This window comes from Triticum urartu, chromosome 5, assembly GCF_003073215.2.
Source record: "Triticum urartu cultivar G1812 chromosome 5, Tu2.1, whole genome shotgun sequence".
NCBI classification, from domain to species: domain Eukaryota; kingdom Viridiplantae; phylum Streptophyta; class Magnoliopsida; order Poales; family Poaceae; genus Triticum; species Triticum urartu.
The window spans coordinates 599,990,168-600,007,840 of NC_053026.1; the positions used below are offsets into that span (position 1 = coordinate 599,990,168).

The 17,673-nt window shown below is 40.8% G+C and overlaps 2 protein-coding genes across 2 annotated transcripts; both read right to left on the reverse strand.

Moving 5' to 3' along the window:
• Positions 1-4,177: 4,177 nt before the first annotated feature.
• LOC125511096 (L-type lectin-domain containing receptor kinase SIT2-like) lies at positions 4,178-6,510 on the reverse strand. The gene has a single exon (XM_048676381.1). The coding sequence runs from the start codon at positions 6,444-6,446 to the stop codon at positions 4,398-4,400; it is 2,049 nt and encodes a 682-aa protein (XP_048532338.1). The 5' UTR covers positions 6,447-6,510; the 3' UTR covers positions 4,178-4,397.
• Positions 6,511-9,609: 3,099 nt separating this feature from the next.
• LOC125511097 (L-type lectin-domain containing receptor kinase SIT2-like) lies at positions 9,610-11,972 on the reverse strand. The gene has a single exon (XM_048676382.1). The coding sequence runs from the start codon at positions 11,878-11,880 to the stop codon at positions 9,859-9,861; it is 2,022 nt and encodes a 673-aa protein (XP_048532339.1). The 5' UTR covers positions 11,881-11,972; the 3' UTR covers positions 9,610-9,858.
• Between the last annotated feature and the right edge of the window lie 5,701 nt (positions 11,973-17,673).

Consider the following 17,673-nt stretch of genomic DNA (forward strand, 5'->3'; position numbering starts at 1 on the left):
CTCTGGGGAAGGTTGATTTAATAAATAATCTTTGAAGCTCAAAAAAAAGAAAGAAAGGGGCGTGTTGTTGCCGTCTTTTGCGGTTGTCTGGATCTGGCAAGTTGGCGAGCCGATAGCAGCACGTCGACCAAACGGCCAGGCCCAACGGGTCCGTTTGCACCTAGAAGAAAGATTAAAGGCTGTTTTCTGGTTTTGGAATTTAATTTATTTCTCACCCAAAGGTTACGACGGCAATTCACATTTCATGCGTACAGCGGAGGTGGTCTAGCAAACTGGACACCCGTGGACACTATTGGGTTGGCCACCTACGCCGGTCCTCTCGATTTTGGGAACGTTCAGTTCAATTTTGTTTCCCTTTTTTACTATTGCGCCTTTATGTTTTATTTTCTAGTTCGCTTTTATATTTTATGTACTTTTAAATTTTTATTCATGAATATATTTCAAACTTATGGCTTACTTTTAAAAAACCAGGAACGCAATTAGAATTCTTGAATATTTTTCTAATTTTTTCTTCAAAACTGTGAATATTGAAAAACTTATTTGTGAATATTTTTAAAATTAAAAAACTGTTTAAAATTTTTGAACACTATTTAAATTTACAAATATTTTTTCAAATTTATGGCTATTTAAAACAAATTGTGAATTTTTAAAAAAATCATGAATAATTATGAAACTCTTGAACACTTTTTTGAAATCATGAATATATTTTTCATATTTGTGAGGTATTTTGATGATAGAAAAATTATTTAAATTCACGAATGTTTCTAATTTTTTTAGCATTTTTTGGAAATTCTTAAAATGTATGCTGAATTTCTTTAATTTCTTTGAAAGTTTTTAATTGAAATGTTGGTTCTAATAGTGTCAAGCGGGACGAACCAATCTGTGGTTGGATGGTTAGGTACTAGGTGAATAGTGGTATGCCCAGCCCGCCAAGGTTCAAGTCCTGGTGCTCGTATTTGTCCTAAATTTATTTCATGATTTTCGATGATGCACGTTCAGTGAAAAAACACGTTCCCGTCAACTACGAGGCGCCTACGGTAACTTCATAAAATCTCAAAATGATATGTCGGATCAGTCTCTCAGAGTGCTTAGAGGGGTAAGGTGTGCGTGTGTGTGTTAATAAGGGTGAGTGTATGCGTGTATATATGAGTGTTTGCGTCGGTACTATGTTAAAAAAAATAGTGTCAAGCGGGACCAATGACCCGACCAAACCCTTACAGACCGGTTCACTTATAAAAAAAACTTTGAAACTCCTTTAGGCCTTTATTTGTAGGTAGCAAAATCGATCCCACGGGAGTCTCAGGAAACACATGTGGGACCTCCAATTTTTCGACCTACGCGAGGAATAGAGAGGAAATGTGCAACCTAGATTCAACGAGGATAATTGCTTTGATGTCAACATTTGACATTGTCAATATACTTGGCAAGCCAATAATTGGTAATACTAAAAGTTGTCAATAATTGACAACTTTTTGTGAGGTTGACAAGTAAACATGGTAGCCAAGCAAGCACTAGCCAATATTTGGCATTTTCTAAATGTTGGCATGCCAATTTTTGGCATCCAACCAATTATGCTCAACTTCTCCTGCGCTACCTTTGGGCCAGCCCATATGTGGGGCAGGGCCCCTTGTTTTTTTATCATTTTTTTCTTCTGTTGTGTTTGCTTTTGTGTTCTATTTGTTTCTTAAAAAATACTTGGGATTTCAAAAAAGTTCTGAATTTCAAAAACAATGATCATGAATTTGACAAATCTTCTTTGATTCAAAAAAAGTTCATGCTTATGTTTTTTATTTCAAAAAATGGTCGCAAATTTTAAAATGTTCCTGGATTTAAGTCCTGCATGAATATGAAAAAATGTTCAGGAGTTTGAAATTTTTTTATTGGATTTTATTATTTTTCCATAATTTCAATTTTTGCGAATTTTAAAAATATTTATAATTTACAAAATTGTTCACATATTTGAAAATGTTCCCGTATATTCAAAACCTGTTCGAAGTTTGTAAGTTGTTCCAGATTTGAAGAATAGTTCATGAATTTGAAAAAAATGCACGAAATTGAAAAAACTCCCAAATTAAAAAAAATCATGGATAAAATTTCCCCATATTTTAAAAAATCTTCACAAATTTGAAAAATGTTTGAATTTCAAAACATTTTCCCATATTTCGAAAATATTTCACGAATTTGAAAAATGCCCAACATGTTATCTGATGGTGTCCGGCTAGGGGTTCTCTCACCACGTCGGCTCCCGGCCTGATGGGCCGGGCTGAGGACCCCATTTCGGTTCAGGAGTGAACCACATTGGGCATCCTACGATGTATAAACAGATGTATATGATGCATTGTAATGTGTTTGTTCATTTGCTTCGGTTTGTATGTAGTCCATATTAAAATATTAAAAACATCTTATACTCCTCTATTCCAAAGTCTAAAACCACAACAAGAATTATGAAAGTATTAGTGAACGGAGGGAGTACCTGCAAACACCACAAATACAGAGAGGATGGAGGACAATAGAATATGCAATAGAGAGAAAAATGAAAATAGAAATGGATGAGAGAGACTGGACATGGTAAATAAACTCCACGATTTTCCAAAAACCTTTTTACTTCATTAACACATGTCTCATTCACATAATAAAGATTAAGTTACAAGCCATGTAGACGCCAACCTGACAAAATCGGAAAGACAATAAAACTCTAGACTTTACACGAAGGACCACCAGCCAAGCGGTTGAGCCCGAGGACACAAGTCCATCATAGATTGCCATTGCCGCCATCCTCACTTGAATAGATCCACCCCCCCCCCCCCCCCCCCCCCCCCCCCCCCAACGAGCAGAACACCGTGTTGGAGAAGGTTTTGAAGCTTTAATATCTGGTGCCGTGGTTGCCCTTGTCGAAGCCATGACATCAAACATCCAAAACATAAACTACTAGGGCCGTAAAACTTAAAGCTACACGATCTGTTCGCGCGGGATCCGATGAACCCCTTCACCTAGTACAATGTGTTTTTTTCCTATTCACTTTTACATATACTATATTAAACAATTATCTGAAAGTAGCCAAATAATTATGGAAACAAATTAGATGTCCGATCGTTATGGTTTCATGACTACTCCCGTGGCATATGCATTTAACTAATGTATTTTATTTATTAGAAAGAAGTATATTTTTTGATTTTTTTGTGGTGCTTATTACCTAAAATGTATTTTCACTACCACTTTATTTTTAAGTTTCTTGCAGTGATGAGGCGATTTATTCATATATTATATTTTAATGGTACAAGAAATATATATTTTAAAAGTACAATAAATTCAGGTAATATATGATATTATAATACTATGCGAGTTTCTCTGGAAATAAATAATACGATATTTCAAGTTGATACTCCTTCCATTCCAATGAATAAGGCACCCACACACTCTAAAATTCAATTTTGATCATAAATCAGACCAACCAAATGTGGATTATATATGTGATAAAAGTTATACCATTGAATTCATATTGAAAAGAAGTTTGCAGTGGTATATTTTTGAAGTGACAATATTCTTTTTGACATCACAAAATATATACTGTTAATCTAATTTATGGTCCAAGTTTGATTTATTCATTGGAATGAAGGGAGTAAATGTGTTAGTGAGGCAAACGTTTTCGCTACTACAAAGCGTAAACCGAGTGGGTACGCTTTCGCTGGCCGCCATCTGTTTCCTCTGGTTTCACTGAAAGGATGTAGCTCCCCTGCGGCGGAGCTCGGCGGCGGGCGAGGTGAGGTCGCGGTCGATTGCTCCGGCAGCTCCTCGACAGCGTCCACTGCGGGCCGATTTCGAAGAGCGGAGGCCCAGCTGCAGCAGGATGCTTCCTGGTTCAAGCGGGCGGCGACCTGAATCCGACGGGCGGCAGAACGATGCCGACGAGACCAGCGGCCTGACTGCGACGGGGTCGACTCTGAAATTACGAGGTAATCGCAATCCCTGAAGCTCGAATCTGATTAGCGCGCGCTAGGAGTAGCACCAGAAATCGATTCAGTTTGCACACAAACATCTCTGAAACTGTGAGTGCACATGCATATCTGAAATCCCTGCAGTACAATTTGAACAGCAAAGCTGCCACAAATCTGTACAAAACTCACACACATGAAACAAAGGCAGATGTTCCGGATTCCCCAAACATGCTGCACAGAAGGGTTCAAAATACTTAAGTACTACATAAAACCATCGAATACATAGTTACATACAAGATACAACCTTATGAGCATCTGAATGAAAATGTTGTAGTACAGACTTTAGACATGTAACTGATACTCTGCGTACGTTTATTTCTAGGACATACTACTGCATTGATACATGTGCTTATACTACTCCACTAAACAGCATAACTAGTCAGCGGCGAAGCACCGTGGATATCATCTTCCTCCTGAGAGGCCAGATATCGTGCAGAAGCTCGATGTGATCTGCGGGTATGACAAGGTGACCGAGTTCGGTCCATTGCTTTTCACCAAGGCCGCCATGTTCACGCTCAGCTCCGTCTTCCTCAGCTCGGGCAGTGGCATCTCACCGTCGAGGTATTGCATAACTTGCCGCATCCTGGGCCTCGAACTAGGAAATGGGTGCAAGCACAAAAGTCCCAGCTTTAACACGAGGTATGCCTCATCAATGTTGTAATCACCCTGGAGGATAGCATCCACTGTCTCAATAAGCAACCCATTGTTCCAATGCTCGAGTACCCATTCTACCAAGAAAACTTCATTTCCCTCTGCATTTCTCTTGACAGGTTTTTGACCGCAAGCAACCTCGAGAAGGAACATGCCGAAGGCAAAAACATCTGTATGAGGGGATGCCTTCCCTGTCCGCAGTAGCTCGGGGGCTAGGTACCCCTTGGTACCAACCATATGTGTGGTCTGTGGGTCAGTGCCATGATCATATAACCTTGCAAGGCCAAAGTCACCAAGTCGCGCATTCATTTCACCATCCAGCAGTATATTGCTTGCTTTGATGTCTCTATGGATTACAATTTTCTCCCACTTCTCATGGAGATAGAGTAAGCCGGTAGCAATGCCTTTGATAACTCGAAACCTTTGAACCCAATTCAAAATGGCATTCTGCTCTTCACAATGTAGATATTTATCAAGGCTACCATTTGGCATGTAAGTATAAACCAAAAACAGTTCACCTTTTCTCCGACAATAGCCAAGTAATTGCACAACGTTGCGATGTCGGAGTCGACCAATGCTAACAACCTCGGTGACAAATTCTTTCATGCCCTGTCTTGACTCATGAGACATCCTCTTCACAGCAATCTCCACATTACACGATGGAAGCACTCCTTTATATACTTTCCCAAAACCTCCTTCTCCAAGTAGGTGTTTGTTCTTGAACCCTCTCGTAGCATGGAACAGATCCTTGTAGGAGAACCGATGCGGACCGAATTCTCCCTCCCAATCCTCACGCACCTCAGCATACTTCAGTCGCCTTCGCACAACTAGAGTGACAAGAGTGCCCATAGAGAGGATCAATGTTGCAGTGGCTATTGGTAGGACGATCACCAAGAGCTTGGATTGGGCCTTGGGACCAACACGAGGCAACTTCGGAAGCTTGGAGATGTCAATGGATAGAGCTGGTTTATTCATGCCAAAGCTCCAACCCATCACGTACTGACGGGTGTTGATGGGAGTAGCCATGGATGAGAATCCAATGTACTGAGCTGAGTCCGAGAGTACAGTTGTGAGATCATAGGTTGCAGAGAGCAGTGGCCTTGATGGTTTTCCCACGTTGATCGGAGCCAAGGTCACATTGATCTGCGTATCACCCTCATTGTAGTCTACCCAGAGCTGCATAGCCTGGTTGCCATTCAGCGTCATGTTCTTGAAGGCACCACCCTTGTCTTCGTAGAAGCCAGATGCACTGGATTGCATGGAGACTGCACTGTTGATATTGATACCAATGTGATTTTCATCAATGTCTTGGAGCTCAGAATTTCTGTAGGTGTCAAGTTCGATCATGAAGATGTGATTGCTTGTGTCGCCATTGTTCTTCTCGTTGAGGAGGGCAAAGTACTTTGCTGCCCGTGCATCAGAGAAATTCTTTGTGGGTGCAATGAAGAAAGCCATGCCATCAGCGCTCAAGTCTGCGTAAGAGATGAAGATGCTGAAGACTACATGGACTGCGAAGGATTGAACTTTACCACCGGGTGACTTGCGGAAGTGCAGAGGAGTGGGATAGAAGGCATGGCCCTTGAGAACAGTCGTGCCATTGGACAGATCAAGAAGGCCACCATCTGTGACCATGGCACATCCGTCCAGGGTTAGGCTGGGTTGGCTGAAGCCGGAGAAGAGAAATTGATCATCACCAGAGACCAAGGTTGTGACGATAAGACCAAACAGGAAGACAAATTGTTGAAGGAAGGATGTATGCTTCATTGTAGGACTTGCAAGCTGCAACTGAATAAGCGGCATGCGAGAGGTAAGTGTTTTGTGGGCAATCAACAATATATTGTTTCAGGCTGCACTTTGTGGTGCAGTGGTTTATAACTTTATATTGTAATTACCTTGCAGCATCCATACCAAGTCTACTCTGGTTTTTCAACATCTATCATTGTCTACAATTTTAATAGTTGATGGGGACAGTGATATTTCTTCAGGTTTGTCGATAACATCTTCAAATTGATTATAAGGAGCACCCTAACAAATATTCTTAGTCCCATTTAGTTACTATAGCATGTCCATGTCGAGTAATTCAGATTAATTTCCTGGCATAAAGTTAAAATAGCATGTCGTAAAGAAAGTTTCGAGTGGTTCAGATTAATTTCCTGGCGTAGCTTGGGAGATGCTATAGTAGTATTTGTACCACCTAAGAGATACTTATATTTTCCTATGATCGAATTGTAGTAATCTTAATTGCATTCTGTAGAAAACCTTTATAGCCTCATGTATAGGGAACCTTTGAAGCCTACCAGTTTCTCTGGTTTCCAGCCTTACAGGCCACCCTTGCAGAAACATCATGTTCAAAAGAAATATCTCAGTTTACAAAACAAAAAAAAGAAGGGAAAAGAAACATTCAACGTGTTGTGCTTTAGACTTTGATTCTTGTTGCCAATGAAGTTGCTTTCCATGACATGACTCTGATGTTGAAGTTTGAGTCTATTTATCTTGCATTCTGAATCGGTCATCAAGTGATACTTTTCAAATTTAATCCCTCAAGTCAATAAATATCAACAACCTGAATGGTATTGAAAAAATGCATTTAAAGATGGAAAAATAACTGAAAATGAAGCTTCGTACAATGTGTAAAGCTTTGTTGAGTACCTATGATATGCATTGTTTGTCCAAAGTGTTGCTGTCTGACTGTCACTTGCGGATATTGCGTAGGATGGGGGGAACTTGAATGTAGCAAGGCCAGAAGCTGTTATCGTACTTAAACAAAAAAGTCCTACTTGCAGAAAAGGTCTAATCTGCGTGTTCCGTTGCAGCAAGGCAGAGCATATGCATGGACCTCTATAGTCTTCTCTCTTTTGTCATGTGGAATGGGCATAAGTAAACAGATTCATTTAAAGATGGACAATAACTGAAAAAAGATTCATGCAACATTCAATGTTTTGATGCGTATCGTATGGTCATAGCACAATTTCTCTAGACATTATTCTTTCTCTGACTGAGATGTACATTCAGTAGAATGGACTTGAGAATATGGTCTGTTTCTTGAGGAAAGTATCTAAAGGAAACACACTTAGCCGTAGTTCAGTATCGTTGCCTGTAATCGGTGCCGGGTGTCTGTCTAGCCTTTGTTAACGCTGGGTTGGAAGCCCCTGTTAAAAAAAGGAGAGACCTACATCAGCCATAAGGCTTGAGGGAGTATTTATCTATTTAACCCACATGCATGTATATAGTTTTATTAATAAAAGATAGACGATGGATGTTGTTTGAAAAATGATGGATAGACACAAATATTTGAAAGCTCACTCAGATTATTAGCGGGGGATCTGCTAAAGAAACATTATAGAATAATACCCTTCGATGAGTGATATGAGCAAGAGGCTTCAAGAAAACTTGTGTTTTCAGAATTATATGAAGCCAGTAAAGAAACAAAAAATCCATGGGTATTTGAATCGGAGTACCCGGGAAAATGGTCTAGTAGTATTTTTTTACCCACCTAAGAGATACTGATATTTTCTTTGATTGAATCGTAGTAATCTTAATTTCATTCTGTGGAAAAGCTTTGTAGCCTCATGTATCTAGAACCTTTGAAGCCTACCAATTTCTCTAGTTTATAGCCTTATAGGCCACCCTTGCAGAAACGACACCTTAAAAAGAAATATCTCATTTTACAAAGAAAGGAAAATGGAACATTCAACGCCTTGTGCTTTAGACTTTGAGTCTTGTTGCCAATGAAGTTGCTTTCCATGACAGGGCTCCGATGTTGAAGTTTGAGTCTATTTATATTGTAGTCTGAATCGGTCATCAAGTGATATTTTTCAATTTTAATTCCTCAAATCAATAAATATCAGCTACCTGAATGCTATTGCATTTAAATACGGAGGAAAGTTGAAAAGATGCATTTAAAGACGGGAAATAACTGAAAATGAAGCTTCTTGCAACGCGTACAGCTTTGTTGCGTACCTATAATATGGACTGTTTGTCCAAAGTTTTGTTGTCTGACTGTCACTTGCGGATGTTGCCTGGGACGGGGGGAACTTGGATAGACATGTGGTCTAGTGGTATTTTTTACCCACCTAAGAGATACTAATATTTTATTATGATTGAATTTTAGTAGTCTTGATTGTATTCTGTGGACAACCTTTATAGCTTCATGCATGAGGAACCTTTGAAGCCTACCGGTTTCTCTGGTTTACAGGGGGTCACCCTTGGAGAAACATTATCTTCAAAATAACATTGCAGCTTACGAGAAAAGGGAAAAAGAAACATTCAACGTCTTGTGCTTTAGACTTTGGTTCTTGTTGCCATAGAAGTTGCTTTTCGTGACATAACTCTGATGCTGACCTTTGAGTCTATATCTTGCAGTCTGAATCGGTCATCAAGTGATACTTTTTAATTTTAATCCCTCAAGTCAATAAATGTCAACTAGCGGAGCGGTATTACACGTCTAGTATTTCAAACATGCTTACCATACATGCATTACTTGAACAACTTAGAACCCAATTAGGTGATGTTTTTCTTCCCAATGCTTGCAAGACCTGAATTGTTTTCAGTAAAACTTTTACGTTCTAAATAGCTGGTGTTGTAATTTGATTAACATAAATTTTTCTTACATATATGTAGTGAATTGATATACTACCTCCGATCCACTTATTTTGGATCAGAGAGAGTACTTTTTTTAAAGAACAATGAGATATTCTTGTACTACTTTATTTATGACCAAATTGCAAATAATCATAAGTATGCATACATTGGTAACATAAACCCTTGGTGTTTCATACATTGCCCACCAAAATTGCCTGTCCAAAGCGCTAAACATTCTTGAAAGATAGAATATATGTGGATTTATGGGGGAATGAACAAGTTGTATCTAGCTTGGTTTGTCTTGTCATATTTTTATCCATCTGGCTTTAAGATTCTCCCGGATGGCACATATGAATTGTTATACCAAAAGAAGCATACTCCATTTGAATGCTGTGAGCATTTATTGGCAGAAGACCTTATATAGGTAAATTTAGTGACTTTTGGCACTAGTGATATCGATTATTCAAGAGGTGGATCTCATACAACAAGATGCTCCAGTAAAATAATCAGCGGTAACAAATACACAACATATCTAGATGCAGATAGAACCAAACGAGCAATGATGTTTGTACAGACAAACTAAAACATCCTTAAGGTATATATATGTACTCATCACACTTAATATATATACTCATCTTCCTCCTGAGACGTGGGACACTGTGCCAATGCTTGTAGTTGACGAAGGATAGGAAATGGTGTATGGCTCGAACCCATCATTTTGCATTAAGGCTAGCGACTCGGACCTTAACTCTGGAGGTTCAATTTCCCCATCTAGGTATTGCATAACTTGCCGCATGCTAGGCCTCGCGTTGATGAATGGGTGTGAGCATAGTAGCCCTATCTTTAGCGCCAAATAGGCCTCATCAACATCATACCTCCCTTTTAGCCTAGCATCCATTGTATCATCGAATGATCCTTTCTGCACATTGTCAATCACCCAATCAACCAACATGAGCTGGTTGCCTTGTGCGTTTTGGTAATTGACAGGCCTTTGTCCACAGGTGACCTCAAGGATGAACATGCCGAAAGCAAAGACATCTGTAGGAGGAGTGGCATTTCCGCTGTGTGCTAGCTCTGGAGCTAGGTAGCCTATGGTGCCAACCACATGTGTAGTCTGTGGGTCGATGCCATGATCATATAGCCTTGCAAGGCCGAAATCACCCAATCGCCCATTCATCTTGTCGTCAAGGAGCACATTGCTTGCCTTGATGTCTCGATGAACAACCACTTTTTCCCACTCCTCGTGAAGATAAAGCAAACCAGATGCAATTCCTTTGACTATATGAAACCTTTGAGCCCAACTCAACACTGTGTTATCCCCTTTGCCATGCAGGTACTTATCGAGGCTTCCATTGGGCATGTACTCATATACCAAGAGGAGTTCACCTTTACGCCGACAATAGCCAAGCAACGGCACAAGATTACGGTTCTGAAGGCGGCCTATGCTGACAATTTCTGCGATGAACTCCTTCATGCCTTGTTTTGAATCATGTGACACCCTCTTCACGGCTATCTTCAATCTTGATCTCGGAAGCACCCCTTTGTACACTCTCCCGAATCCTCCAACTCCTAGAAGGTTTTTGTCCTCAAATCCCCCCGTTGCATGATACAAATCTTTGTACGAGAACCTGTGTGGACCAAACTCCATCTCCCAGCTGTCTCGTAGCTGTGCATACCTTAAATGCCTCTGGACAAAGAGAAAAGCAATGGTGCCCAAAGACAGGAGGACTGCTGCTGTTGCTACTGGCAGAACTATTTCTAACACCCAGGATCGATTACCCTTGGGATGATGCCGAGGAAGCTTTGGAAGCATGGTGACATTGATGACTGGAGCAGGACCGTTCATGGTGAAGCTCCATCCGAGCACGTAGTGCCGTGTTTTTATCTTGCCCGTTGAAGATGAGAAGCCGATGTACGCCACATCTTTGAGCACAGTTGAGAGGTTGTACCTGGTGGACACTGTTGGTCTCTTGGGCTTGGTGGCCATGTCGAGAGGAGCCATGGTAACATCGATCTGAATCTTCTCTCTGTCGTAGTCCACCCACACCTGCATTGCCTCTTGGCTACTGAGAGTCAAGTCCTTGAACATGCCGTTGTGGTCATGGAAGAAACCGGCTGGATGGGACTGCACGGAGCTGAGGCCATTGATATCGATGCCGATGTGGTTGTTGTTGATGTCCCCGAACTCGGTGTTCTGCCATGTGTCGAGCTCGACGGCGAAGATATGATTTGTTGTGTTGCCATTGTTCGAGCCATTCACAAGGCCTAGGTACTGTACTGGTGTGGCCTTGGAGAAATCCTTGCTCGGTGCGACCAACATAGTTAGGCCATGGCTGCTCAAGTCGTAGATGGAGATGATGCCGAACACGAAGGATGTGGAGAAGGACTGCACCGTGCCGTTGGGCGAGTCGCGGAGGCGCAGCGGAGGTGGGTAGAAGGCGTGGCCCATGCTCATCGCCGTGCCGTTGGTCAGCTCGAGCAGTCCGCTTGGCGTGACTGAGGCTATGCCGTCAAGGGCGAGGCTAGTGTCAGCGAAGCCGGAGTAGACAAACCGCTGGTTGTCATCGCCGGCAATAAACTGTGGTGCACTAAGGACAATGAGGAGGAGCTTTAGAAAGAACTGGACAATGGGTTTCATGTTTGGCCTGACCATGGACACGATGGCAAGAGAAGGTGTGTGGATGAATATGTCTGTGCAGTGCAGAAAGAAACACTCAACTTTTCTCTCTGCTCGGAGGGAAGAAGGCCACACTACCTAGTAGGTGTACCCAGTTTGAAGATTCGGCTTAATTTAAACATCACGGTTCCGTTGCAGCAAGGGTAGAGGATCCCAATCGACCTCTTGGTAGTCTTTTGTCAGGTAAAATCGGTGAGGTGGACTGGACTAAAAGTAAACAACTGCATTTAAAGTTAGACAATAACTGAAAATGATGGTAAAATTGGTGAAGACGGGACTAAAAGTAAACAACTGCATTTAAGTTAGACAATAGCATTCAAATAAGATCAAAGGTCTTTCCTCTAACTGGGATAAGAGATAGACAATGGATATTACTTGAATATAAAAGATGGCCAGACATGTGGTCTAGTATTATTTCTCACCCACCTAAGCGATATTAATGGTTTCCTATGATTGAGCTGTAGTATTCTTAATTGCTTAGTGTCCGAAACCTGTGTAGCATGTATGAGGAACCTTTGAAGCCTACCAAAATTCCTCTAGTTTCTAGTGTAGCCGTCCTTGCAGAAACGTCATCTTAAAAATAATATACCAGTTTATTAAAAAGGGAAAAGAAACATTCAATGTCTTGTGCTTTAGACTTTGATTCTTGTTGCCACTGAAATTGCTCTCCATGTCATGACTCTGATGTTGTCCTTCGAGTCCACTAATCTTGCTGTCCGAATCGATCATTTAATTGCATTCTGTGGAAAACCTGTGTAGCCTCATGTATGAGGAACCTTTCAAACCTACCAAAATTTCTCCGGTTTCTAGTGTAGCCGTCCTTGCAGAAGCGTCATCTTAAAAATAATATCCCAGTTAGAGGAAAGAAACATTCAATGTCTTGTGCTTTAGACTTTGATTCTTGTTGCCACTGAAATTGCTCTCCATGTCATGACTCTGATGTTGTCCTTCAAGTCCACTAATCTTGCTGTCTGAATTGATCATTTAATTGCATTCTGTGGAAAACCTGTGTATCCTCATGTATGAGGAACCTTTCAAACCTACCAGATTTCTCCGGTTTCTAGTGTAGCCATCCTTGCAGAAACGTCATCTTAAAAATAATATCCCAGTTAGAGGAAAGAAACATTCAATGTCTTGTGCTTTAGACTTTGATTCTTGTTGCCACTGAAATTGCTCTCCATGTCATGACTCTGATGTTGTCCTTCAAGTCCACTAATCTTGCTGTCCGAATCGATCATTTAATTGCATTCTGTGGAAAACCTGTGTAGCCTCATGTATTAGGAACCTTTGAAGCTTACCAAATTTCTAATGTAGCCACCGTTGCAGAAATATCATCTAGAAAATAATATCTCAGCTTACGGAAAAAGGGAAAAAGAAACATTCAACGTCTTGTGCTTTAGACTTTGATTTTTGTTGCCACTGATGTTGCTTTCCATGACATTATTCTGATGTTGTCCTTTTGAGTCATTTATCCTGCAGTCTGAATCGGAGGGCAGAAGGTCACAGCACCTAGTAAGCGTACCCAATTCGAAGCTCCAGCTTTAATCTGAACATCACTGTTCCGTTGCAGAAAGGGCAGGCGATCCTAGTCAACCTCTTGTAGTCTTTTCTGTCAAAAATATCAGTAAAGTGGACAGGAAGAAAAGTAAACAACTGCATTTAAAACTGGACAATAACTGAAAAACGATGGAACAGTTTGTCTAGACGGCAGCATTGTTGTCTGACTAGTTGTCTGGAGATTATCTAGGATCAAGGGAACCTGGCATCTAAGTATTAAGAGTTCAGATTGAGTACAAAGTCTGGAATTCTCCTTTTCTTTTCCTGGAGGGAGTAGATACAGTTCTACTTGTAGATAATACTTAATATCTTGTGTATGTCGGCTGAACTTGAGAGAAAAAAGTTGAGTATCGGTTACTGGCGGTAACTGAAAATACTTGCCATTTACCGCCCAAAATATTTCAAATGGAATGTGAAGCTTTTTGTTATTTGATACATTGTTTTCTAAATCGATGCTTAAAGTGTATTCAAATATGTATATTTTTTACCAGTATGGTTGTTTGTCGGGGGCAACCTGTAAGCCTGGCCACAAGAACCCTGGCAAGTAAATATCCTGTGTATAAAACATATTAACAAAATCCTACCGTCGGGACCTCTCCTACAGTTCTCCATGTCAGTTACTAGTTCTAGGAGCTAGGAGGTAGGCTGCTATGTTACTTTCAGTTGTGATTTTATCAGAAGGACTGACTGCAGACGCACACATGGTCAAGATTATTGGTTAGGGCTTACCAAAGAAACAAGAGATTATGCTAAATATGGTTTTTATTTATTTATCGAGAAGCTCTCTAATTTCTGTCCACGCCCTCTATTTTTTCTGTTGAGTATGAAAGTTTTGAGGAAGCAATGAATGGGGCGCAGCTATTAACAAAGACTATCCATGTTCATTGCGCATACAACAGATGCCATATACAGAAGATCACAAGTACGATTTGTGTAATTAACCTTGCTATGTTCTGCATTTTCTTTGGTTGGTAAACCATCCTGTTAAACTGACATGGTCTTTCATTTGGTCTGCAGGCTTGTTACAGAGAACGTCTTGTTTTCGTGGTGAAGTGAAATGTTCAGTAACCTACGTGCGAGCAGAGCCTTTTTTCTTCTCGTGGGTTCACGATTATGAGTAAACTGCAAACGGCTACAAGTGTTTCAGTAATCAGTCTATGCTAAATGTACGAATAAGAAACGAAGGAACATTTGTGAACCCAAACTCTCGCCTATTTGTTGGGTCATCTTGTTGGCCCCAAGTTTGAATGATGTATTATGTCAGCTATGTCATTGCCTGGTCTAAACTATAGGCAAGACAATGCTTTTATTACCCCTAGCCCCTAGGTGCATGTCTAATGTGAAACTTCTCTCATATCCTCTATATTTACTACTCCCTCCGTTTCGAATTACTTGTCGCAGGTATGGATGTATCTAGGTGTATTTTAATTCTAGATACATCCATTTCTGTGACGAGTAATTCGGAACGAAGGGAGTAGGTGCATATCTGTATTGATTGTGTAAGCGGGGTTCAGTCTATATTGTTGTTGATGATGCTTTTATCTTCTATCTGTGGGATACTAAATGCACTGACTTGTTTTTCTTCCTGACGACAGGTTGCTACGTCTACGATCTCGCAGGCTTGCTATACATCTACGATCTCGCAGGCAGTTCAACTGAAACACATCCTGCATTAAGGAGAAACACAACTACATTCTGTCTGATGTCATGGTAATAATCAAACGTTGCCCATAAATTGGATATCCCTGGAGTTTCTCATTCCAACATCTGATGCTTGGTTACCTCGTAATTTCAAGGCGAAGGGGATGGCAACAGGATGCGCTTGTCTCAGGTTGTCCAGTATATCTACATGGTAGTTTCTGTTATTCTGTATATGGAAACTAATGGCGACGATCTATTACCCTGACACACATATTACTCCCAGTGTACAAGGCATACTCGCTTCTTAGGTCGAAGAAGTGGGTGGTGCGGTCAGGTTTGCGGTATGGCGCGGATTTTGTAGCACATCGTGATCACCCAGCTATTGTCCACTCAGAATTTGCTGTAGTTGTTGTTCCAGACGGCGTGAAGTTTGGTGAAAGGTGTGGTCGTTTCAAAGCCACCCTAATGCACCGCTTTAACATGGCATATACTCCCTTCGTTCCTAAATATAAGTCTTTTTAGAGATTCCAATAAGTGACCACATACGGAGCAAAATAAATGAATCTACAATCTAAAATATATCTACATACATCCGTATATTGTAGTCCATTTGAAATGTCTAAAAAGATTTATATTTAGGAACGAAGAGAGTAATTTCCAAGCAACAATGTACGTACTAAATGAAAAATGTGTTTCATGACTTGTAGCATGTGTTAATGGACATACTAAAAGACGATGTACAAACACAAAAAGTAGCAGTCAAAATGCTTGCCAGAAATGATGAAGCAAAGAATACAAACTTGGCTGACCGAATGAGCTATATCCTGTTTAGGAGTTAAACCCTAGCCAATGCTGCTAAACCATGAGTATGGTTTACATGTTTAATCTACTGCAACTGTGCTACAGCCTGCACGTTTCAATCATAATGGCAATGGGAAGATTTGAGAACGAATAATTATTGCACAACACTTCAGAAAAATTACTGCGCTAGGAGCATTCATCGGTTCAAATATTTCTGTGCTGGTCGCCAGCTACAGCGATGCCGTGGCCGTCTTGGTAGGTGCGAACTCATCTAGGGTTCCCCGCCTCTCGCCGGCGCCACCGCCGGTCCGCCTCATCTCCTATGGTCCTTGGACAATGAAGACGTGGTGGATTTTGACCCTTGCCGGCGGGAGGGCTCCGTCTTTAGGTGCTTTTCTGAGTTTTGTTAGGGTTTGTGTCAATACTCAAGAAAACGAGGCGGCGGCGGCGACTTCTTGAAAATGGAATAAGGTCCTTCCCGTCTAGCCCCCATCCCGGTGATGTTTCAAGCATTGTCGGAAGGCGCGTGGAGGTTTGTCTCCGACGAATCTTGTTGGATCCGGTCGGTGTTTGTCTTCGGTGGATCTGACTGGATCCGGTCTTCATTCGTCTATGTTTGTGTCTCTGCAGGTTGGATCCTTCCGATTTACGGTTCTCTTCATCGGCGGCGAGTGCTGTTCTGGTGTGTTGGTCCTATGAGGCCTTAGCACGACGACTTCCCGATTGTCTACTGCAACAATGTTTGCCCGAATTCGACGAGGGAGGGGCGATGACGGCGGTGCGTCTTCGGGTCGCTCTAGTGTTTGTAGTCGTCGTTAGGTGGTCTACGGACCTGGATATAGTATTTACTTCTAATGTTCTTTGTATTACCTTGACGACTGATAAATAGATCAAACGTTTTCTCGCAAAAAAAGGTAAGGCTTGGTACGGCGTAGGCTGCGCTCCTTGATAGTGTAGGATCTATGGCTCTGGCATGCGCCTGCATGGGCGGCAGGTGTGTGTATGTGTGGGCGCAATGGTGCGTGGCTCCGAGGAAGTGGAACAGAAGACGCCCGTGTGCGTCCGATCGTCGCTGCTTCGCTGAAGCGAAGCGAGCGAACGAGGCAACACGGGCCGGCCCACTTTGAACCAGTACCCGGTTTTGGGAACCTTCTAGTAGGTTCCCTGAACCGGGTTTTTTTTCTTTTGCCGGGTTTTCCTTGTTTCTTTTTTTATTTTTTCTTTTTACTTTTTTGTGTCTGTTTTTTACTGTTTCTGTTTCTATTTATTTCCTTTTTCCTTTTCCTTCATTTATCAATTTTCGTTTTTTATGTTTATACTCTGTTTTAAAGAAAAAGTTTTGAAATCACAATTTTGGTTCGTGATTTCAAAAAGTGTTCGTTCAGAGTTTTCAAATTTATTCACCTTTTCAAATTTTGTTCATAATTTTAAATTGTTCAGTGTATATCATAGAATGTTCAACAGGTATTTAAATGTTTTTTCAGCGCATATCACAAAATTGTTCAATGTGTAGTTAAAAATTGTTCAGATTATATTACAAAAATGTTCAATATTTAAAATTTGTTCATCATATATCATCAAAATGTTTAATATGTTTTAAATTATTACAATGTATATCACAAAAATGTTCACCCTGTAGTTAAAAATTGTTCATCGTAGACCTCAAAAATGTTCAATGTATATTTGAAAATCGTTCATCCTATATATTTTTCTTTTCATGTTTTTGATAATTGTTCATGTTTAAAAAAACACTCTTTAAGAGTTTGTTTG